The sequence below is a fragment of the Rhipicephalus microplus genome, chromosome X (assembly GCF_043290135.1).
Source record: "Rhipicephalus microplus isolate Deutch F79 chromosome X, USDA_Rmic, whole genome shotgun sequence".
Taxonomy (NCBI): Eukaryota; Metazoa; Arthropoda; class Arachnida; order Ixodida; family Ixodidae; genus Rhipicephalus; species Rhipicephalus microplus.
Window position 1 is genome coordinate 206,755,238 of NC_134710.1, and position 25,777 is coordinate 206,781,014.

General features: G+C 43.9%; 1 protein-coding gene across 1 annotated transcript in view; it reads right to left on the bottom strand.

Annotated features, from left to right (window-relative positions):
- The window catches only part of Rgl (Ral guanine nucleotide dissociation stimulator-like), a 174,299-nt gene extending 155,231 nt beyond the window's left edge, over positions 1-19,068 (bottom strand). Inside the window, exons 1-2 of the mRNA XM_037435915.2 lie at positions 18,478-19,068; positions 1,987-2,091 (exon numbers count right to left, since the gene is read on the bottom strand). Coding sequence (XP_037291812.2) covers positions 1,987-2,091; positions 18,478-18,501 — 129 coding nt within the window. The 5' untranslated portion in view covers positions 18,502-19,068. The remainder of the gene's footprint in view (positions 1-1,986; positions 2,092-18,477) is intronic.
- Between the last annotated feature and the right edge of the window lie 6,709 nt (positions 19,069-25,777).

A 25,777-nucleotide genomic window follows, 5' to 3' on the forward strand; every position in this document is an offset into this window, starting at 1 on the left:
TGAGCATAATAAGCCATATTTCGGCTTACCGTGGCCACATAATCCAAGTCAAATTCCCCTTGGACCTTGAGAAGCAAGTCCAGAAAAATGCTAATTATCCCTTCCTGACTTTATACTAATTATGTTCATTTAAATATAAATTGTGCTATTTATAACAAGTACTACTTATACCTAATTAATTGGTGTTATATCCAACCAAACAGCCCAAATACTGATGTTGCAAGTGATAAAATTACACTAATTATGGATAATTAAAAATATTAGGTGGTGTCAAAGTATAGATGAATCTGATTAAGCATGGTTGATCATATTATCACCTCATCAATCAAAGCAAATATAGGTCTAAATAAACAATATCTAATTAAGCCCAAATAATTAAGGTAATTCAAGTCAAATTATCCAAGAGTTCAGAGAATCTAAGCTCAGATGTAATATGAGGGGTTTAACATCCCAAAACCATGATATGATTATGAGAGACGCCATAGTGAAGGGTTCCGGAAAGTTTGACCTCTTCGGGGTTCTTTAACGTGCACCCAAATCTGAGCAAATGGGCCTACACCATTTCCATCTTCATCAGAAATGCAGCCCCCGCAGCCGGGATTCGATCCCGCGACCTGCGGGTCAGCAGCCGAGTGCCTTAGCCACTAGACTACCGCGACGGGGCAACCTAAGCTCAGGAAGATGCTTATTATTCCTGACCGAGCACAGTCTAATCAAGGCAGATAAAATCTAATTAGCATTAATACTAAAACTATAACTGATTATTGTATGCAACATTGAACTAAGCCCACTCCATGTACTCAAGTATGATATAGCAGAATTATGCAAATTGGACTTAGTCAAACCTAATTGAGACATATATTACTGCGTAAGCCACTCTTGACAGTCAATTTTATAGAGAGTAATTATTCACGTAACTTCACACAATGCAAGCAGGCTGTAGAAGTTTAATTTTATTTTGTCTGAAAATGTGCAACCACATAGTAACAAAAATGGAAAATGATGCGGCATCAAGAAATTACAATTAGGGCAGGGCTCGAGGTTGCTTCTTCCTGTTAAAGGAGCCCTGAAACACTTTTTCAAGTAACCATGGAATAAATTCACTTGAAGAGCTTAATGCCTCACGAATTCAACGCTGGAAAATTTTAGGAATTCGTCCAGTGCGAGCGGGGTTACAAAGATTTGTTGCATGCTGCAATTGCATTTTCTCTTCTGTCGTCCCGACGAAAGCGCTGGAAGCTAAGCAATGAGTGATGTCAGGGGCAACGAAAATATGTCAAGCGCGCTTGGTGTCCTTGAGCACTTTGTTTCTTTTTTTTTTTCCTTCAAATGTGCGATTTTTTCAGTGTGATCTTGCGCGCACAAGTCGCGTAACAACCGAACGCACCATGTTCAAATCAACTAATGGCTGATAGATGGGCATTCTACGAGTGAATTTTGAGCCCCTTTCATCATTTGGCAAGGAAAGAGAAAGCAATTTTCAGCTGACTGATAATTTATAGGGAATTCCAGGTCGCGTGCGGCGCTATAATATTTGGCTCTCATGCTGTCAGGAGCCTCTACTACTGATCGGCAGCATTTTCTGATTATGCTCAAAAAGTGTTGTAACGCCCCCTTAAGCGCCAGCTTGCACTGACAAAAAGCAGTCTGTTAGTCTCTAGTGCGTAGGATAAAGTTTTATATTTTAGATGAGTCTGCTTGATAATTTAACCTCTGAACGATGGTGTTGCAGAGCCACAAAAAGAGAAGAAATAGGTATAGGTTGAAGCCTTCAGCCACGAATGTTGTAGCAATTTTATGTGGCCATCCTTCGCATGCCTAATCTGATGCCCTATCTCTGTTGTCACCAACGTTACTAGAATAAACAAGCAACATTTGTAGTCACTGCAAGTAATGGAGTGAAGGTATATTGAATGAGTGAAGGTATATCAGTGAAGTGAAGGTATATGAATCATTTCGTAAAAAAAATTTTTAAAAAACACTCACATGCCGACTGAGGGAGCTACTTGGGTGGTATCGCACTTTCTTAAGATAAACGGTGTACACTGCTCCATCACTTTTCTCTTCACCCCAAAGGCGCCAAGAAGGTTGCTGTAAATAGCAAAAGATACATCATAATGGTCAGACAGGAATTCATAGGTTGAAATAGCTATTATAGAAATGTGTAAAAAAAAGAAAAAGTAAGTCAGCTTGGCTGCTGCTCTTATTCAAGCTGCCCAATGTGGCCCATTTGGGCTGCAATGTGGTATTAGGGTGCATATGATACTTAAATGCAACTTCGTAATTCAATGCCTTACAAATTCATTGCATCTGCCTGCTCTTCAGTACCTGTGCCGATTGTGCAAGCATTGATAGAAAATAAAATGTATTAGTGTTGGCCTTTTTCTGAACCACCATCAGACTTAACTTATATTTGATACATTACATAAACTATTTAAAAAAAAAAGCGAGAGATACTTGTGCATGCATATCTCTTAATAAACCAATTCACAGAATGTTTTATAATGAAGTAGCTCATCTTTTTCCTGCTTCAACACTGCAGAGTGCATTGAGGTTGCAGTATTAGACTAATTTAGAGTTTATATGAGCATCCATTCTTATGACCACCACAGGAAATTTTGAAGTATTCATGTTCGTAAGACATATTCAATTCATAAATAACAGCAGTTCAAGCAGTACTTGATGAACTTGAGAGTTTTGCTATGAGTTTATTGAGTTATTTGTGACAATGGCCCACTTTCAACTGCTTTCTTGCGGACTGAGTTGACTGTTGTAAATGGAAGTCGGCACATAACATTGTGAGACACAATAAGAAAAGAAATAAAGTTATATGAGATAGAGGTGAAAATATTGCACTAATTAAGGAAAGCCATGATCAAGAAAAAACTCATAAGCCAAATGTTGCTACTGCCCATTTATCTTTTTTGCTAGTACAGAGCCCAGACTCAACCAATATAAACTTTACCAGCTTTTAAATTTTACCCTTATTAAAAAGAAAGCTGTTTTTCAGGCACCCTTTACGAGCATCTGCGACGTTTGATGATTCTGGCTGAGTGAAGCACTAGAGCATATGCTTGAAACTATACAGGCCAAACTCAAAGTGTACAATGCAAAACTATACTGACATTTTTTTCTTAAATACAAAAGCATTAAAGTTAGTATGATAGTTAACACGATAGCCTGAAGAACACACCTAAAAGGTACTCTTGAAGATCGTGTACTAACGGTAACACAATTTTGGCGGAAGTATATAAATACCCTACAGTGCCAACGGCATCTGCTTTGGCAAAGTTATCCTTAATTACCTCTGCAGATGCACTCTTGGGAGTGTGCAAACGAGAGCTGACAAAGCGTTCTCCCATCTTTGAATTGCACAACTCTGTGCTTGGGGTAGCTTGTTAAGGAAACAATTAAGGAACCATTAAGAAACCATTAAGGAGGCCCGCTTACACTTTGCAACACACTATGCCCAAGGCCCGTCTTTCTTTTATTCTACATTATACACGAAACATTGCTGAAAGCAAGCCATGCGATGCAACAGACGAGATGTTGAATCCCCAAACCACATATATATTTTTTCCCTCAATGATCATGATGATAACAAGGATACTGACCAGAAGAATTTTAAGCTTAATTTTTTACCTTATTTTAGGAGGAGATTAAGACTGATTTCTTGTATCTGTTTTATGAAACACCTTACCTTCTCTGCAAACTTATTCACAAGTTATATTCACAAACTTATTGAAGAATAGAGCTCTCAGATTAATTAAAAAAGAAAGAAAATGTATTGAATCTCTAGCAGTGTGCCCTCAAAAATTAATTTTTATTGATTTGATATATTTGTACTTGTTATATCCTATAGAATTTACACGTTGCTAGAAATTTCTGCATCTACTATAGTGCTCCCAACATTTTGTATTTTCAAATGTATTGTAAATTTTTTTACAATTTTCTTCTTGCACTAGTCTTACTGGTCGGGTTATTGTGCCGGCATTATTGTGCAAGTGCGTGACCCTTTGACACGCCTGTTCATGATATTAGATGTTATTTCAGCCTTTCAACTATTTCATGCCATGTTCTATAGTCACACAAAAAAAAAAAGGTGTTTTCATCACTGCTCCTGAGAAAATGTCACCAAGGAGGGTCCTTAATAAGGCAAAGATAATCTGCCTTTAGTCCCATCAACCCGAACAACTCGTTTCTGAATAACTGGAATTGAAATAAAAAATTTATGTCATCCACAAATGGTCAAAGCTAGTGCTTATGTCACAAATGGGGATGTTTGTGCAGACCTTGACCGACTGCTTGTAGGACAAAATGCTTGTTTGTTTTAAGAATGGGCGCAAGATCCCAGCATAAGTCTATGAAGGTGCACTAACAATGGCTTGGGTATGTCGCATGGTGAATATTATTCACAAAAAAAGCAACAGTGATTGGATTCAAAATTTGATAATAATAAGTATCGACTCAAATATGTAGCAACATAAAAAGATCCATGTTAGAAATTTCATTTAAATTGGTTACGCAGAAGCAAAACGAGAGCATTTCTGTGTTTATGCATGAAATCAATTTGAACAGGGAGGTCCTGATGTAAACATTTCTTACATAAGCTGGGATTCTGGGGTTTCAAGTGCTAAAACCATGATATGATTCTAAAGTACGGTGTGGTACGGCACTCGAGCTTAATCTTAAATTTTTGAATTGGAAGTGACAAGGGAACTTCAGGCACCAATAATGCTGGATTTACCATTAGGTCAGTGTTTGTGGTCCCTTTCTTGCCGAGCGCACACAGAAACAGCAAAAATAGGCCATGCCTCCAAATGAGAATGCTGAAGTGCAAATGGTTAAATTTCATGTTTCGTGTTTTAAATTTGTAAATAATTACAAGTACACAGAACCATACTGCATGCATTCAGCATTATACACTGCGCATATGAAAAAATGCCAAAAAAAGATGCCAAATTAATAATGCCATGACATCACCCAGTATTGCTGCTCGAAGGATATGATGCAGTACTTTAAATTCTGAAAAACATCAGAATGCCTGGGCACAACCTCCAAGATAAGGCCGCACAAACTGTGATGTGGTAAATTCATTTTTGTTTGCCCTAATCACTGTGCACTTGGGCAGTCCATGGCAATTTTCGCATTATTTGTTAAAAACTAAATGAGAAAGCCTTGCAACTTCCTTAATGCTCCGATAACATATACTACACATTTGTGACAAATTAAAGCAAAATAGAATTTTGTATTCTTGCATACACCTTACAAACTGTAGGAATCAAGTGCCTAGGGAGGGCAACTTGCAACATTCCTAGCTCACATCAACGGACATAGCACGTAAGAATACACTTCTTTCTGGGTTAGTAAGTTAACACTCCACTTTAACTGCAAACATACTGTTTAATTCTATCAGTATTCACCCCGAGATCGGGCTACAGGTGGCCGCACCGGCACCATATTAGCGTGGATAGGCAGCCGGCAGAGCGCATGCAAATGTATGTAGCGGTGCCTTTTTGTGAGCAGTGCGCACTGATATTGACAAATAAATTGCGTTGACTGCAGCCTACTTGTAATATGTATCTTGTCCATTGTCAAACAGATGCACGAAGCTCGAAAGTAACTATTACTTGTGACAAAAATGCAACCTGCACATTGAAAGGAATGCTCGGGCTTGGCGACTGTCTGTCTCTTCACACTATGTCACGTTTCTTGTATATTTATTTGAAAGTGTTGAACTTGTGTCCCACCTACTTTGATCGAATGGTAGCGTGACTGGATTAGTTCTTTGTTTCATATATCCTGATCTTGGATACCGAAAAAAGAGAAAAAAAAAAATAAATCCCATATTCTTGGCGACAACTTAAATAACCATGAATACGCATGCATATTTTTTCTTATTCAGTTTTCCATGAAGTTAATGTAGGACAGTTGAGTTTATTCAGGAAAGGTATGTGGATGACAGTGCTTTAGTGTGCTTGTTTTTACTCCCACAAAAGTATAAAAAGCTAACAGTTCAGCACGCAGTTTTTGATTATCTGCATGAAAGTGATCTAACAAAGGTGCTGATTATTTGATGGGACAAAAGTGCTTTTTTGTTCAAGCGAATAATGTTTCCTTCTTCCATCAATCTATAATGTCACAAAAGTGATAATGTAAAAAAAGAAAAAAATGTTTTGCATGAAATTATATGACATCAGTTTGGATTAATTTCGACCATCCTAATTCTTGCAACTGAACCCAAATATAAACACACGAGTGGGTCTGCGTAAAGTTCACGCAATGTTAAAATTGTGCACGGTGACTCAAGTTTAATCCCTTCCATGTCATTCCATTTCTTTTTATTGAAGGACTCTTCCCTACAAGACGGGCATCCGTCAAAGCCTTGATTTCAATCCATTGTTTGTTCCTTTAAGAGACAGTACCGAAGTATCAGAATTTGCTAGACACACATTTCTCGGTAGTGGGAGCAGGACTGTACAATAAAAGGTTATCGGAAGCATATTTAAAGCTCGTCACATAACCGATAAACAACAGCGCTGCAGTTAGATACTTAACAAGGATGCAAAAGTTCATTTATTGCCACGTCACTATAACGCTGCATTCACACAACATTTAGTAGTCTTCATGTTTGGGACAATGTCAAGTGCACTTCACGATGTGCTTCCACTACAAAGCGGCACCTAGCCCGAAATGATCCTCGTGAACAGAAGGTACTATGACGCTACACAGCACTCTTGGCAAGTGCATGAACTGATCTTATTGCAGTGCATATGCCACCGATTGATTTGTGGGGTTTAACGTCCCAAAACCACCATTTCATTATGAGAGACGCCGTAGTGGAGGGCTCCGGAAATTTTCCCCACCTGGGGTTCTTTAACGTGCACCCAAATCTGAGTACACGGGCCTACAACATTTCCGCCTCCATCGGAAATGCAGCCGCCGCAGCCGGGAATCGAACCCGCGACCTGCGGGTCAGCAGCCGAGTACCTTAGCCACTAGACCACCGCGGCGGGGCGTGCATATGCTACTGAGCAAGACAAAATCTCTCTGTAAATCATGCTAGGCAAACATACAAGCAGTTAAACTTGCACTAACAGAGCGGGACGAACAGCCCTTTGAGAATGAATGAACATGACGTATGTGCACATGTTAGCCTTATGTGGCTAGCAGATGACGCAGAGAACAATCCACACTAGATTCACTTCAGCCAGTGGCCACCAGGCGGCGACTTCGCTCAGTTTCGGGGCGAATAGAGCCTCACCCGTTATCAATTTCATTGCACTTTCAGTACACACACCTCCCTTTTTTTAAACTTGGGTGATCTGTTTCATTGGCATGAAAATTGGAAACCTACTTCAGCCAAGATTTTTGTTTTCTCTACAAGTCAAAATATGCAAAATATGCCAAAATCTAGCAACCTAGCATTACCACTATAGGAGTCATTCTCGCCTGTAGTGCCTCTTTATTATTGTTAAGGCTTTCCCTTTCACATACCTGCCTACTAAAATAGATTTAGATGCTGCAACAATCGCGCAGATGCAAAAGAGAAAGAGGGACAGCACACACATTTCAACTTATCTCTGCTACGTTTGTAGCTTAAACCTTTCGTTGGAAAATTTATTGATTTATTTGTATTTAAATGCCACATACAAGCATCGAAATGCTCGTAACACTGCTCAACTTTCACAATGTTGACTTTTTCGGTGAGATTGCTGCAGCGAATTTCGCCAGCCTAGGAAATTGTAACAAAAACCTTTGAAGCAGCTACCTGTCATATGAAGTGCAAGCTGCTACAAGAGGTGGTGCAGGTACTTTCACACTTTTTACAGTGATAGATTTTAGTAATCTTTCCCCACCTTATATTTCAAACTTAATGTAACATTAAAGAAAAGGTACAATGAGTGTAAATTCATAACAGTTAAATCAACCAAGAAGGGGCCCCGGCCTTAGCTTACAAAAGAGGTGGAGATTAGGGCCCTGGTGTCAATTTGAGTAATAAGTTCAGGTGAACACACTGGCCTGTAGCTCCTAAAGCACCTGAACCTCATTCCAGGAGGCTGAGTAACATCAAGATTCTAAATTTAAAAAATATGTTGGATTCCAGGGTCTTAAATGCCAAGACTAGGATATGATAAGGCATGCCAAAATCTGAGACTAAATTATTTTTGACCATCCAGGGTTCTGTAACATATACCTATATCTATGCACACAAGTGCTCTTGTATCTCACCCCGCTGAAGTCTGGTTTCCGGGGCAGGAATTTGAAAACACTGGCAGCGCAACTCCTCAGCCACTGACCAACCATGGCAGCTAAAATTTGATAAGATGCTTGTGTGCTCTTCACTGCATGAGGTGCTGAAGCAAGTAGAGTATTCCAGCTCAATTTTCTAATTCTGCTTCACAGGCAACCATAGACATTGCATGAAATTTTCATACCGCACTTTCCCAACAAAAGTGAAGCGATTGCAACATTAAGTTTGTCATGTGCACTCTCTAATGCTGGAGCCCAAAACCACCTGCATGCCACACCTGCAACTATCAGATTAGCAATCCAGCTTGCACAATACCCAAAGCAAATAGAAAATGATAAACTTAAAAGAAAATTTCAATATTGATAATGGCCACATTCATACTAAACGTCACACAGTCAACAGAAGCTGCTCTAAATAAATCCTCTTAATGAGCCCTCAGAATGCAACTTGCAGTTTGAAAGGTGGCTAATGCCGAAAGCAAGATACCTTAGCAGCAAACATTTTTTGGATGAACTCTACTGAGCACATTCAATTACGAAACATTTAACACATCCCCTTTATCAAAGAAAAGTCATCGCTTACAATTATGGTAAACTGATCCATTAGATAATTCGTGATATAATCACATGGCATCTTTAATTAAAGAGTAAAGATGTTTCATAAACAGAAAGATAGCGAGCTGATGCCTTGCAACTATGTGAGCAGCACTTCTCGGACGGCGACTTTGCCACGCCATGTTACACGACACTGCATAATATCCATATTGTTAAGAGGTTTATTGGCGGACACTTCGCGATGATTCACGACAGCGACAGTCAATGCGGGGACCGACTCTCTGCACGAGCTGTTCTTCTTCTTATAAAAAGGGAGACCCACTAGAAGGCGCTGGAGAGGACGATCCACTGTTCAAAGGCTTTATCACAACTACCCCGGGTACGAAAAGGGAGCCGCCTGGCGACCTAACAGCTGGTTACAATGAGCGGGTCATGGTAGGCTTTGAGGCGCTCCACGTTAACAATGTCGCGTTCTCGACGGCGCATGTCCGAAGATGGTTCGATGGGTTCAATGAAGTAGTTGACTGGGGAAGTGCGTTTGACGACACGGTAGGGGCCTTCGTATTTGGGCAATAGTTTTGAAGATAGGCCAGTTGCAGTGGTAGGGATCAAGAGCCAGACTAGCGCTCCAGGGAGGAACGTGGGCGCAGTAGTGCTGGCGTCAGCGCGAATGCTTTTTTGCCGCTCTTGATCATGTGCAGTGAAGGTCTTTGCAAGCTCTCGACACTCTTCAGCAAGCTTGGCTGTAGCAAAAATAGATGCCCACTTAGACGGATCTGGCCTGTACGGAAGTACCGTGTCGATTGTGTGTGATGGGTGCCTTCCATATAATAAAAAGAAAGGTGAAAATCCAGTAGTGCTCTGAGGGGCGGTATTATATGCGTAGGTGACGAAGGGTAGAATGGAATCCCAATTTGTGTGATCGGCGGCGACGTACTTGGAGAGCATGTCGCCGAGCGTACGGTTGAAGCGTTCGGTGAGGCCATTTGTCTGCGGGTGGTAAGCAGCAGTTTTGCGGTGAACAACGTTGCACTCTTTGAGAATGGCTTCAACGACTTCAGACAGGAAGAAACGGCCTCGGTCACTGAGCAGTTCCTGGGGTGGACCGTGTCGCAGAATGAATCGTTGGAGCAGAAAGGAGGCCACATCGCTCGCTGTAGCCGCGAGAAGAGAGGCCATTTCGGCGTATCGCGTGAGGTGGTCCACAGCGACAATAGCCCAGTGGTTACCAGCCGACGTTAGTGGCAGTGGCCCATACAAATCGATGCCAACGCGCCCAAAGGGCCTGGCAGGGCAAGGTAGAGGTTGCAGACCTACCGGCGACAGGTGCGTTGAAGCTTTGCGACGCTGACAATCTATGCAGGAGCGAACGAATTTCTGCACGTAGCGGTACATGCCGCGCCAAAAGTACCGTTGGCGAATACGGTGGTAAGTCTTCGATACCCCGGGTGCGCACATTGCGGATCAGAATGAAAGAATTCGCATATATCAGAGCGCAGACTGTGAGGTATGACTAGTAGCCACTGGCGGCCGTCACTGTTGTAATTGCGCCTGTGTAGGAGGTCGTCGCGAAGGGCGAAATGGTGGGCTTGACGACGCAACGCGCGAGTGGATGTAGTGGATGGATCAGTCAGCAAGTATATCAGTGAGGCAATCCATTGATCCTTGCGCTGTTCAGTAGCAATGGTATGAATGCTAATCGAAGAAATGGCAAGGTGAGACGCTGAGTTGTTGGCATTGTCGTCAGGCAAGGGAGAGCGCGACAGGGCGTCGGCGTCAGCACGTTGCCTTCCATTGCGGTACAGCACGCGGATGTCATAGTCTTGCAGGCGAAGTGCCCACCGGGCGAGACGGCCTGAGGGATCTTTGAATGACGACAACCAGCATAGTGCGTGATGGTCGGTGACGACATCAAATGGGCGACCATACAAATAAGGTCGGAACTTTGCAAGGGCCCAGACGATTGCCAAACATTCTTTCTCGGTGACTGTGTAATTAGTCTCGGCTTTAGGAAGCATACGGCTTGCATACGCCACGGCATATTCCGGGAACCCTGGCTTGCGCTGCGCAAGGACAGCGCCAAGGCCGACATTACTGGCATCCGTGTGTACCTCTGTAGGGGCCGTAGGGTCGTAGTGGCGGAGTATGGGAGGCGACGTCAACAAACGACGAAGTGTTGTGAAAGCATCGTCGCACTGTGATGACCACGAATGGAGAGGCCCGTTACTTCTGAGAAGCTTCGTCAGCGGCGATATGATAGTCGCGAAGTTTCGAATGAAGCGCCGAAAGTAAAAACACAGTCCTATGAAACTGCGCAGTTCCTTGACGGATGTCGGCTTGGGGAACTCGGTCACGGCCCGAAGTTTGGCTGGATCAGGGAGAATTCTGTCCTTGGAGACGACGTAGCTCAGTAGTGTCAGCTGCCGAGCTGCAAATCGGCACTTCTTTAGGTGCATTTGCAGACTGGCGTCACTCAGACGCGTTAAAAAATGCCGAAGACATTGAAAATGCGTCGAGAAGTCCGGAGCGAAAACGACGACGTCATCGAGGTAGCACAGGCACGTGTGCCATTTCAGGTCGCGCAGAACAGTATCCATCATGAGCTCAAAGGTGGCGGGCGCATTGCACAGCCCAAACGGCATGACGTTGAATTCGTACAAGCCGTCGGGGGTGACAAAAGCGGTCTTCGGTCGAGCGTCCTCAGCCATAGGTACTTGCCAGTACCCTGAGCGCAAATCGAGGGATGAAAAGAATTCTGCTCCTTGCAGGCTGTCAATCGCGTCATCTACCCGCGGTAGTGGGTACACGTCCTTACGAGTGATCTTGTTGAGGCGTCGGTAGTACACACAGAAGCGCACAGAACCGTCCTTCTTCGTGACGAAAACGACAGGAGATGCCCAGGGGCTGCTAGAGGGGCGAATAACATCGCGGCGAAGCATGTCGTCGACTTGCTCATTGATTACACGGCGTTCTGTGGGAGATACGCGATATGGACGTTGCCGCAGCGGTGGCTGTGCGCCTGTGTCGATGCGATGCGTAACGGTGGATGTGCGGCCGAGAGAAGGTTGAGCGACATCGAAAGAAGAGTGGAATTCTTCCAACAGGCCCAAAAGATGGGAACGCTGGCCCGGCGTAAGGTTGTCGGGTATGGAGGGACCGAATACATCATCGGATGATGAAGCAGATGTCGCAACAGCACTAAGCGTACAGGAACTTGAGCAGTGCATGTCATCGGGTTGATCCATAACTTGCGCGTCTTCGATGGGTTCCACGCTGCTGAGACATTCCCCTCGCACCAACGTAACGCTGCATGGAGATGAGTTCACAACAAAAATAGTGGTGCTGCCGTAAGTGAGTTGCACGGTCACGAAAGGAACCAGCAAGTCTTTTCTTATGAAAACACGATGAGATGGCAAGAGGAGTGCAGCGGTGTCAGAAAGGCTTGCGCAGTAGAGCGACACCGCCACGGACGAGTTTGCAGGCACTTGAGTGTCGTCTCTGACGAGTAACTTGCTTGCAGCAAATGGACTGTCGGCCGGCGTCAAAGAAGAGAATTGTGTCAGCTCTATTTCTGCTGGTGAGCAATGAATGACAGCGTCGTGGTGGGAGAGAAAATCCCATCCTAGGATAACGTCGTTAGAGCATGAAGAAATTATGATGAATTCGACCGCATACATCACGTCCTGAATCATAAGGCAGGCTGTGCACATTGCCGTAGGGTGAATGCTTTCGGCGCTGGCTGTACGGAGGGAGAGCCCGCAAATCAGCGTTGTCACTTTGCGCAGTAATCGGCTAAGTTTTGCGTCCATCACGGATACGGCGGCTCCAGTATCTACAAGGGCAGATGCACGAACGCCATCCACAAGCACGTCTATCACGTTCGACGGGCTTTCCTGAGGGCTTCCGCAGTTCGACAGCGTCGCAGCCTTTGCCTCGTGGACTGCGACGACTAGTTTTCCTGGTCGCCTTCGAGTGGACGTGGCCGCAACGGCGACAGTGAGCGACGTCGTGAAGATGGTGAACGGCGGGTAGATAGAACGGGGTGGGACGACGGTGACATAGGCGGCGGTTGGTCATAAGAGCGGCTTGATTGGCTGGGAAAGTTGGAGGCGACCTGCGGTTGCTGCACACGATTGCAATAGCGTGCTACATGACCGACGCAACCACAAGCAAAGCAGATGGGGCGATTGTCAGCAGTGCGCCATCGGTTTGCGGGTCCCATCCATGTCGCAGAACGCGATGGGCGAGCCGGCTGCTGATATGAGTACATAGTAGGCGGCACTCGGGGCACGTGGGTGACGCCGGCGTGTGTAGGCGAGACAGTTTCTCCGAAGGCCTGGGGCCTCGCGACAGTGTCGGTGTAACTTAAGGAAACAGCGACAAAAATCGGTGGGGGCGGCCTGGCGACAACTTGGGCGTAGCTGAGTGGCACAGATGCAGGAGGCGGCTGGGGGTATTCAGGGACGACCTCCGCGATTTCCTGCTGAATGGCTCGGCGTAGCGGAGGTAGAAGTGTACTTGACGGCTGTTGAGCATGTTGTGGGGAAGCAAAAGCCAGTAAAGAGACCTGGCGGGCAACTTCCTCACGCACGAACGACTTGATTTCGGCGAGCAAGGTTGCGTGGTCAGGAACTGCTGACAAGGCCGAGAGATCAGCATCACGTGGCGGCGGTCGACGGGTCATCAAGCGCTGCCGCCGCAGCTCGTCGTAACTTTGGCCTAACGTAATGACTTCTGCCACAGTGCGGGGGTTCTTTGCCAAGAGCATGGTGAAGGCATCGTCGGCGATGACTTTTAGAACATGTGTGATTTTGTCAGCTTCTGACATGTTCAGGTCGACTTTCTTGCACAAGTCAAGGATGTCCTCCATATAACTTGTGAAGGACTTGCCGGTCTGCTGGGCTGGTTCATGTAAACGCTGTTCAGCTTGCAGCTTACGAACGGCCGGACGGCCGAACACGTCGACGACTGTGGTTTTAAAAGCGGACCAAGTCGGGAAATCAGATGCCTGGTTGTTGTACCACATGCCGGCCACACTCGCGAGGTAGAAAAACAGGTTGCCGAGTTTACCTGCCTCGTCCCAATGATTGGGGACACTGACGCGTTCGTACATGGCCAGCCAGTCCTCGACGTCGGTGCCACCCGCGCCGGTGAAGACAGGAGGGTCGCGGTTGCGGGGGACACCGGGACATGGCGTCGGCGTAGGAGGAAGCGTTTGCTGGGCAGCGTCTTGGTGCATGGTTGAAGGCACGGTACGGGATCGAAGCTCCAAGGGCATCGAATTCGGACCGAAGGTGTTTGAAGGGCACAGCACTCTCCACCAAATTGTTAAGAGGTTTATTGGCGGACACTTCGCGATGACTCACGACAGCGACAGTCAATGCGAGGACCGACTGACTCTCTGCACGAGCTGTTCTTCTTATGAAAGGGAGACCCACTAGAAGGTGCTGGAGAGGACGACCCACTGTTCAAAGGCTTTATCCCAATATATATATATATATTTTGAAGCAGCTATATTTTTATTTACAGCTATATATTTTTTTACAGCACTGTTCTAGCTCTGTAGTCGAACAGCTGCGTGCCATAAAGAACGTGTGGGTGCGATTCTTACCTAGAATGTGCATAGAACCGAATACATTTGCATCTTTCTGGATTTCACAGTCATGGACAACGCTGATTTTTCCTTCCCAACCAACGACACCGACCTTCCTGCAAAACAATCGCTTTAACGCTCTTGCGTTAAAATTTGGAGCCGGCGAGGATGCATTGAAACACCCAGTTGGACGTGAAGCGCAAACGGCGAATCGGAGCCAGTGGCCTTGAATGAGAGCATGGTGAGAGAGGTGCGTGCACTTTTCTTCTTCAGGTAGCGGAATTTCACAACAGAAGACATGCAAGTGCCGTGCCGATTTCGTGACTTTTTCAGGCCGCCCAAGCAAGCGCAGTTTCACCTCATCAGGAATTCTTGCTCTGCGGAGACAACTAACCGCATACACCAGTAAAAGGTCACATGATGGAGATTATGTGCACCTTTGCTTTCCTTGCCCCATGAGCACAATGCCATTTTGCAAAACTTCAGTGAAATAAAAACGCACAACACTGTTTAATGATGAAAAGTATTCATACTAGCCATTATAATATACAATCTTTCTAATAGTGAGTGTATCTTAAGTTCGTGCTCTTGGCAGCTGTGTCCCTTCCAGTAAGTTGATCTTAATTATATTGGATTACATTAACAAGATAGCTAAATTGGTGTTTATACAAGAATATGTACATGTCACTCAAGAAAATGAGTTGCAGCATTCATTACTTGTCTTTCATTTTGCCTTTTAGCAATTTTTTTTAGTACTACTGAATACACAGATTAAGTGGATGATTTCAGGCTTTGCCAGAGCTTAAATGGGGTCAGGGTACACTTCCAGCCATCAGTGAACAGCTTTTGCTTTCCCTTCCTTCTTTTGCTGTATTGTTAAAAAGAAAAACTGGAGGACGCTTTAGCTCTGCCTTCAAGAGTAGATTGAACAGCTTTTGCTTTCCCTTCCTTTTTTCGCTGTATTGTTAAAAAGAAAAACTGGAGGACGCTTTAGCTCTGCCTTCAAGAGTAGATTGCTATAGCGTAATCTAGCCTCGTGCGCATTGCCTTCTAAAAAACCACTAACCCCCTTTGGTTGTCGTTGCATGCCTGAACCATGCCATTAGAAAATGAACTGTGTGCATAACATTTGCCGCTTCAAAGTATCATATAATGGCTTTTGGCAGCATAGTGAAGTGCCTACTACGCCATAATTATTCCGCGAATCAGCGAAGGGCACACTATGCATTCGTAGGGCAGCATGCAAACCGACTTAGCTGTTTAATTTGTTGATGGTTTTGCAGCTGACGATGATTAAATATGTCAGAGAGCTTTGTAATGGGTGGGCCTTCAGAATACCTACTTATTGCTCAGTTCACATCTTTTGACAGTGCATTCCTACGCTTCTGCCATGCAATATATCATATATGATGCATTAAGGAGATTCCTACCATCACATGACATTCATATAGTGTTTTTTTTTTTTTTAAGCAGCTTTAGCAAATCTCATGGTGATAGAACAATTGCTTGTCCTATAGACCAACCTGGGTTCGATTCTCACTTGAACCCAGGTTGTCTATGGGGCAAGCAATTGTTCTATCAACATGAGATTTGCTAAAACACACTTTAATCAAACCCGTAAATTTTCATTACTTCTTTAATTTACAACTTTCTCAATTTTTCAGTCATAAACAAGATGATTTATCGCTCAAAACTAATAATGCCAACACCGAGACTAGTGCGGACACCAGTATTTTTGCGAAACAAGCTCTTTAACGTGACATCATTAGGAATAAAGATCCACGACATCACAGCCTCCAGGAACTTTTAAAACGGTACTGCTTCTTTTGTGTTTGTATCTGTTCTGGCTCCTTGTATGGTAAGAATGCCTTTTTGGGGCATTCAACAAGAATAAATTTTCAACACAGCTCAATTTCTCCCTGTGGTGTACCTCTGCAATTTCTAAGATGTTTATTCTTTCTCACTCTCAGAGGTTTTACTTCTACAGCTCCACTTGAAATGTATACAGTGACCTATTATAAAAAGAAACAGCAGCTGTTAAAGCTGCTGATTTTCCTGTTTCGAAATCAAAATAAATTAGGAAAAAAAGCTTCCTAAACTTTTTGCACATTAGTTGCAATAAAATTTCACAAGCAATTACACTCTGTTTAGGTGAATGACCTGCAAAGCTGCATGGCACACAGCACAGAGGTTACACAAATTATTGATTACATGCACAGGAAGACCCAGGAAGGTACAAAGGGTTTTTTTTTTGTTTTAATACAGCCCATGCTCCTTTGAAGTTTTTCATCTAAGCAGCACGAGTCTTTTTGACTAACATGCATCACGTCGCCTGGCTCACCACATTCAGTTTGTGTTTCATGCATAATATTGAGGAGCCATTTGAGCAGTGTGCATTTCTTTGGCTACTTTCTCCGCTTTACCCACTTTAGTTGACCAGTAGCAAGTGTCAGGTTTGCCTGCACTATAAATAGAATTGCTCGGTTCGTCATCTAACTTCCAGAAAGAAATGGCTCATGAATTTTTTAATGCACTGGTGGTGAGCAGCCAGTTTCACTCAATTTCAGTGGCACATAAGTTTTTTCCAATAGACAAGACTTCTTAATGAACACAGTGACAGGACCCACACAGAACACACACACACGCAGTGCTGACCTTCAACTGGAAAAGTTGGTTGATGATATGATCATCAACCAACTAGCCCTCCGATGCACTTGGACAATTTTCATTTCATTTTTAGTGGACAAGGGGTGGGTAGTGGGGTTCGACCTATTTCTGTATTGCTAGAAGTTTTGTTTGCAGAGTTACTGTAAGTGGAGTTACGAATGGCCTAGTTATACACAGCTTCACTGTAAATTTGAAAATGGGTTTCTTGGATACAATAACTATATAAAAAATTGAGAGTGGCAGTCTGACTGCCCATTTGTAGAATTTGCATTTCAAAGCAGACGATGCATTTGGTTTCGTACATCAGTTAAATCATGTAGTGCAGTGAAAATATTTACTTCTAAGGGCTGAAGCACATTTTCACTCTTGAATTAGGTGGTACAACTACCTTGGCTTAATTATTTGTGTCACACCATGACAATGAGCATGTGTGTACGTGCAACAATTTATATTGAGCCACCTTCATTTTCGCTTTTGTATGTTTGTGGTTTATGCGGCACGCCAATAAAGCTCAATATCCCAAAATGCATTGTTCGAAAATGCTTCAAAATTCTTGTTTTCACCGAAAGACATTCGATACTTTGAGTACAAAATACAAAGAAGGATAATAAGAACTCGGTAGGTGTTCGATATAAATATCGCCTTATACCACCAGCATGCCGGCACGAACAGCTGAAAGCTGAAACCATGGTATAGGGGGCGGAGGCCGGCGGGGATGGAGACGGCGGGAAGCATCGACGCCTTTTATTTTTCCCGCAGAACGCACGAGCAACTAACTTGAAAAACTTCACGGGCACTAGCGGACATTCGAGAGTCCCGCTAGATTACGACTGTTAAATATCTAACAAATCTCGATTATGCGCTCGTCTATAACTCGAAGACGATGACCTTCACCGCAACCAATACTGGCGATTTGGCGAAATGCACGGCACAATAATCAGAAAAATCACGCAACAACCTGCTTATCCACATCACAGAAATATCACATCCCAATAACGACAGCCGTGACGGCACTACCATCAACAGGTGGTGGGCGGCTACGCGAAAACCTCCCCCGCGGTTCTGACCCTCATCCTAACACCCACCCAGAACGACGCCGAGAGCTTAACACAAATGATTAGAAAGAACACGGCACAGTTCAAACAGAAAATACCCATTCAAGTGCTAATCATATATTCAAAATGATAAAATCTTCCCCGCGAATAAGATGACTAAGGTTTTCAAGCATTCTAAAAAGCACGAGTTACAAGCTCACATCGTTCGCTTGGAACTTGTCGCTTGGCAGCATTTTACTTGGTCACTCGACAACTTCTATACGTCACATACTCTCTGCATGCCACACGGAAGACCATCAACAGTCGAGCTAACATTTAAGGTTTCTGAGACAGCAAGCCCTACTTGTTGCTCACCTGTCCATCAATGATGGGGTTCATAACTTCAAACCGAGCATCACATGTCGAAGCGGAAGCTTGACGTTCATAACAGGGGCTTCGAACAATTTTCCACTGCGTGTAGCATCTCGGAGAAATCGCAGCCCATACGACTAACACGCCAACGAAACGAAAGCAAAGAACGCGTCACACACTGCTTAGGCTTGAAGACAGACTTGCAAGTGGGAACCTCACGCAGCGCTGGTTGGTGTCAGACGACGTTATTCCGTTGCGTGCAACGCTGGTCACCGGTCACTTACTTGACAGGTTAAGTAATTATTTTGTGGGCATTTCACCAGTGAGCATTTCATTGCAAATCATTTCACTTCAGGGAAGACTCCGAATGACCGACATCGGTTAAAAAATAGTCCAGCTACAAAGGCCCAATCTAACGAAGCGGCAACAGCGGTGCAGTTTAGGCATGTAGAGACTTCGCTGCCTGGCAAAGCTGAGTTATACGGAGAAGTCGAAGTTGACTTGGTCGACAACACGCACGCATGAACCAAGAGCGTTGGTACGGAAATCTGTAATCGGTGAGGGAGGCCCGAAAGGTGAGAGTTTCGCTTCTGGATGGATAGATGAAAAGATTAATATGGTTGTACCCTTTAAATGGGAGGCGGCTAGCGCCACCTAGTCGTAATACGTAATGAAAATTTAGATTTATTCTTTTTTCCCTTTTAAATAGTAAAAATAAAGACTAGCATTTGCAGTGAAGAATTTAATTTTTACTCTTGCCTTGATTGTAGCCACCAATCAGATAACCTCTTTCTAGTTATTTCTTTCCGCCAATTTTGCCCTCCCTGTCCCTGAACACCAGTATTTAGAAAAACTCTGCGCCATCATCCTGAACCAAATGGTAGTGTATAGGTGTTCTGTTCCTGAACTATAGGGTGAAGCCCTTTACAGAACATTATCAAGTGATAGGCAGTTTTCTCCTCCTCTCCACAGGCACAGCATAGCCTGCTTCCTAACGGGCTGCAGAAATTAAGTGCCTTTTTCCTCTTCTAACCACAGAACACCTACCAGTTATCACTACCACCACCACCCTTCGTAATTGGCCTGATAAATCTTGGTTCGTAATACTCCCGTCCTGACCTCAAACAGTAGAGAACAGTAGAGTATTAAAGACGATAGTCTTTCTTGGGAACCTTCGACACAAAAACTTTGCTCAGTCGGTTTGTCTATCCTTAACGCGAACCGGGTACTTTAAACAGCACCAGCCGATACTCCGAACGGCCGACCCCATCAGCAGCGCCCACCAATGTTGCTCAAAATTCAGCGTTCATACTTGTGCGATTGTCAATTAAAAATCAATTATTGCGCATATCTGAGGCACCATAACAACACTAATATATCATACATGTGCGTCTTTTACTAGAAAAGGCATACATAAGTAATTCTAAGGACCGTAGCATTCATCACGCTGCGCTGACCATGCAACGCTTGCACAAAGAAGTGAGTGTTTCCAATGCTTTGCTAAGACGACACGGTGGTGGTACCTACCCGTCGCCTTGCGTTCTACACCTTATCACCTCTGAGACGGACGCGCACGTCTGTCTCAAGACCCCGTGCTTCGTTTTCGAAAAAAAAAAAAAAAAAACTGCCAGACGGCGCTCATGTCTCGCGTTAGAGTTACTGTATATGCTACCTCTAGGTATATGCTACTTAAAGGTAGCATATACAGTAATTCTAACGCGTGACGTGACTTGATGCACTCTTCGCCTCCGCTGCACGCTCGAGGCACTCTAACGCAGCGTCTCCGGAATACCATTCACCGATTTTCTTGCGCAGAACATCAAATAAATGTTTTGTTCACTCTCTCCACACGCAAGACTATCGTCTTTCGACGACATATGCAGATTACATACAGATACCGGGCCAATTTTTATCATAGATTCTTTCCTTGGCAATTTCCTGCTTAAAAGTTCAATAGATCTCTAGTGCATACTTCTTAATCACATGCCAATTCTTCACATGTTGGTCTCCGTTTCCTTCATCTTCTCAACCGATAGTTCTTTTTGGTTTCGCCCCCTGCTCTTTTCTAAGTTTTTACCCGTCAATTTTCTGGTTTGCTTCGTCCATTTTGTATAGACATTCCTCATGCACAAGTAACAGAAAACCTTCCTAGCCCAATGCTCCTTCCCCATTTCTCTCAATCGCTTCTCAAATTTTATCTTGCTGCTAGCTTCCCTGCCCTCTAATGGTGTCCATCCCGTATCACCATGTGCTCCCTGATTTGGTGTATTCCTGTGAGCTCCTAAAGCAAGCCTACCTATTCCACGTTGCTCAATTTATAGTCTTGCTTGAACCTCTGATCTCATGCACAAGACCACATTGCCGAAAGTCAGACCAGGAACTATGACACCTTTCAAAATTCCTCTCAGAACATCATACCTATTGTAATTCCACAGTGCCCTATTTTTCATCACCACTGCATTCCTGTTTCTTTTAGTCGTTACGTATATTTCGTGTTCCCTTAGGTACTCGGTCCCATTGTTTATTTATACGCCCAGATATTTGTATTTATTTGTTATCATTAGAGTGACCTCCTGTATTGTAAGCTCACTACCTTCATTATCAATAAAAATCATGACTGCTGATTTTTTTCTTACTGAATCTCAAATCGTAACTTATCTCCCTCATTACCGCAGATGTCCATCAATCTGCAAATATTCCTTGTTGGCCATTAGCACTATATCATCTGCGAACATCAATGATGGTAGTGCCTGTTCAATGAGTTTTCCTTGTTTGATGAAAGAGCGGTTGAAGCTAAGTCCACTCCCCTATAATTTAGCCTCTAATCCTTGTAGGTACATCATGAATAACAAGGGTGACAGAGGACACCCCTGCCTAAGCCCCAGCTTTATCTCTGTGGGCTCGAATACCTGTTTTTCCCATTTTATAACTACCTTGTTACTTTTATAGATATCCTTCAAGAGCTTAGTGACTCCATCCTACACACCTTGCGTGTCCAGTATTCTCCACAAGTCTTCTTGAACCACGCTATCGTACGCTCTCTTTATATTCAAAAATCCTAGCCACAGCGTCATGTGTTCTTTTTCTGTTATTTCGATGCGCTGCATCAGTGAGAACAGATTGTCTTCCAACCTCCTTAGTTTCCGAAACCTATTTTGCAGTTCCCCCATCACCCCCTCATCCTCTATGCATGTCTGAAGTCTTTCCTTTATAATCTGCATCACCAGCCTGTAAACCACTGATGTCACCCTCCCTGGTGACCAACAGGATGTATGTACTTAGAAATGGAAGCAATCTTGAACAGTCTACCATGCATTGAGTCACTTATACGCTGTTCTGGTGGCCTAGTCTCCAAAGGAGGGCTCTTCCTGTCATGGTATGTTGTAGTCTTGCCATTTGAGAGGGGAGCTACAGCTACGCGTGTCCACCACAGCCATTTGTTATGCCAAGGTCTTGTAGCATCATAGTTGCTACGCTTGTTGGTAGACCCATTGTTGTCTATTAGTTTTCTTGAGGATCGCCTCAAACTTATTCCCTTCCTCTTTGCTAGTGCCATAAATCACAGGGGAGTCAGGGGGGGGGGGGGGGGGGGGAGGGAGGGTCCCAAGCCCGCTTTAGTTAAGACTGGGGATGATACCCCTTGCAAATGTCCTCCAGAACAGAACAGACGGCACCGCGGGCCGCCTGCGGTAGGCCAACGTGGTGAGTGAAGCGTTGGCGACGCCGCCTTTTCTGTGGTTGTCGTGTTATTGAGTAACGATGTCCTAGTGTGTTAATTGCAGTTGATGTATCGATTTGGCAGATGATATCGTCGTCTAAATTAGTTAAATAAATGTGTGTGTACGTTGTTTGGTTTGTACCGACCGTGTCAACGGTGTCCTTTCATTCCAAGAGCGTGGCATGGCGCTTGCTCGCCAATTCGAGACCCCACAATATATATTGGTGACAAATGGAGCTGAAGTTAAAAAAAAAAAAAACTGCATCTTTATGCATTATAATGAAAAATGGCTAGCACTTTCATTTGATGGTTGAATCCGAATGACATCTCACATATTGTTACGTGCTACAAAAGGTCTTCGACCCTAAAGAACTGAGCCAGCGGGGAGACACACAGAAAACTGACAAGATGGCTCACTCAAACAACTAGCTAGAGCGCGCACTGCCCCACAACATCTTCCATTCTAGCGGCCAGCCATGGTTTGCGCTCACCGAGCCTAGTGGCCAAGTGGCAATATATATATTTTAGAACCTATCTAAAAACACTTAGAAAATAACGCTACGCAAAGAACACTTATACGCTCAGTGCCATTTTCCCTAACCCAGCACTAATTCCCATTTTGCCTATTAAAATAAAAATTTTATATCAATGCATGATTTTAATGTAATAAAAAAGACAATAAATAAGGATGCATTTATGACTGACATGGCAGAATGTATGTCTTTTGGTTTAGGCACTTGTATGGGAGGTTGTGCCTGTACTTACCATTAGCACCCTTACCAGCTTCAGCGTGTTTTCTTCCTAGAATTTCTTTTTATTTGTGATGCACATAATCATTCATGTTTGTTCTGCAGACTCAAACGGTAACCTGATTGTGTGGTCTGCCCTCAGGTTATATTGAATCTGAAAAGCCTACAACACCTAAGTGTTGCAAACTTTTCAGGTGAGAAGGACAGTCTCTTTGCTTTGCATACCTATTTAACGGTTGGCGGCTGTTCGGAGTCTCTTCTTTGAGTCCCAGCAAACCCTCCGTCAGTCATGTCATTATGCACAAAAGTGATATCAAACCATAGGCAGGAAAAAAACCAGGAAAACATGATTGTGCTAGCCCCTGCCCAAGTTGCACGCTTTAGTATCCAAAATAATGACTGCTTTTAGTTGTAGACTTTAGATTTAGTCTTAGTGGAAGGAACACTGCATAAACGAATTGCCAAATTGAAAATTTCATAGCAACAATGACAGATTTATATTGTGTGCCTTCCACGGTGCACAATGCACTGTCACCTTCTGGTCCCACCTCCTGAGAGCTAATGGGAAACCTACACCTTTGGCAGACAAACTTGGTATGCCCGCCCACCAGTTCTGTGAGCTTCAGCCTAGCCAATGCCTTTTTTTTTCAATGCCAGTGCGAATGCGCGCTTCTCAACGAGAGCCGTCGGTTCGTCTTAATTCAGGGAGTGGTCGTGTTGCAGCGTTATATGAGGGGTCGCGCTGCTCACGTCACATGTGCATCTGGCCGGGTGCTTCCCCCCAAAATGCGATAGACATGTTTTCCACACCAATATCACACGTCTGTCAGACTCACTCCTTCATAGTGCTTCTTTCTGGCTCGAGACAATGCCGCCGCTGTGTCACAGAGCAGCACATGCAGAAACGTTGCTGTGACACTTCCCCATCGGTTACCTGCATAGCGCCACAAAGGGTGACACGCTATTTAAAAACACCGTATATTTCAGAGATTGATTGTGGAGGGCTCCGGAAATTTCGACCACCTGGGGCCCTTTAACGGGCACCCAAATTTGAGCACACGGGCCTACAACATTTCTGCCTCCATCGGAAATGCAGCCGCCGCAGCCGAGATTCGATCCCGCGACCTGCGGGACAGCAGCCGAGTACCATAGCCACTAGACCACAGGTATATTTCACAGAGTCAGCGTAACTGCCAATATTCCAAACACAAGGAATGCAAGACGCCACCCCATGGATCTGAACACAACTGAACAAGAAATCACTTCATATGATTTCCATCATGAGGCACTGCATGAGGGGCTACTCTCCCCCATAACCGCAAAGCACACCCGGAGCCTAAGCGATCGAAGAGAGCGGGAAAGGGCTGGAGGAGAGGGTGGTGAATAGCTGAATCGGGCACATCTGGCTGGCATTGATAAGGTAGAGGAGGCGTTGGTCCAGCATACATGCAAAATATCAGGACCCACTAACATATGAACAACACACATAACACAATGCTCTCCCATCTGCAGCTGCACTTATCAGGTTGTGCCCGTTAAACCTAACCAGTGCTGCTTTACTGCACATGTCTGCAACCAATGTAACAGTTTGGTGCTGTGTCGAAGCGAATACATTTAGACACTACAATAGGCAGTAAAAAAAAAGTAAACTTGCGGGTAACCAAGAAACTACAGCAGAAATGTAGATATTGAGTACAATCAAGCTGAATGACTGCTGCACACAAACAAACCAACAATATATTAGCTTCGATTGCATATAATATCATAATATGCATGCAGCCTTTGATGCTTTTTCATGAAGCATCTGGTTTTCCTGATAATGACTTGAATACTAGTCCATAGGTTTCTCATTTTTTTTCCTATATACTTAGAACATTTCTGATTAAATTATTTCAAGAAAAAACCTGATAAATAAAACACGTATAAAGTTTTGATACAACTCATTTATACTAATTTTATCTATCAAAGCTATTAACATGAAGGTTTATCACACAGAATTCACCTAATCACACAGAACTCACATCTGCTTGGGTCTTGCTTGCATTGCCATTGCCCCGTAAAAGAGGCAGACTTCCTGTTCATGCACTTGTGATTGGTTGAAAGGTTTGTAACTGCTGTTCTGCCACTGAAAAATTGATAAGCGAGCGTCTAAGCCAAAGCAGTCACTTTTCAATCAACATGGCCATTTATAACCAATTGCTTTGCTACTAACTTGGTGACGTGATAGTTGCTAGTCGCAGAGGTAAACAAGCCTTAGGGGCACGACCACGAGCGCTGTGTTGACAGTCACCACTAAATGGCTCGCATTGTGCTCTCACTGCTTACTTAATGCTAAAACAACAGACAACATGAAGCCCTTCACTCTGTGGAGGGGCCACAATTGCTTAAACTAGTGTTTTGTAGAGTTATGCATATTGGATCCAAATGAAATTAGCTAGTAGCCTTACTTTTTATAACATTCCAATAACATTAATTGACTCACCCTTGAAGTGAAAAATTTTTTTCACACTGTTAATGTCTTGTACAATCTATCATGTAGGGCATAGAAAAAACTAAAGCATAGAAATGCTTCACTATCATCAGTGTACAAAGCCTTTGAGGTACACTACATATAGTTCAGTTAGCTTTGCAAGAGCACTAATAATTTATTGCAGATCTTTGGGAAGAAAGTAAAAGGCTGTAACTAACTCACTTAAAGGAGTGCCAACATGAATTTTAAATATTTTTTGTCTGCCGCTCTAAATAAAAATACTGGGGCTGAGAACCTCAAAAAGAGTTTCATGGTGCCAAGAAATGTACTCAATACCTTTTAAAGACAGCTACCTTAAAAAAACAC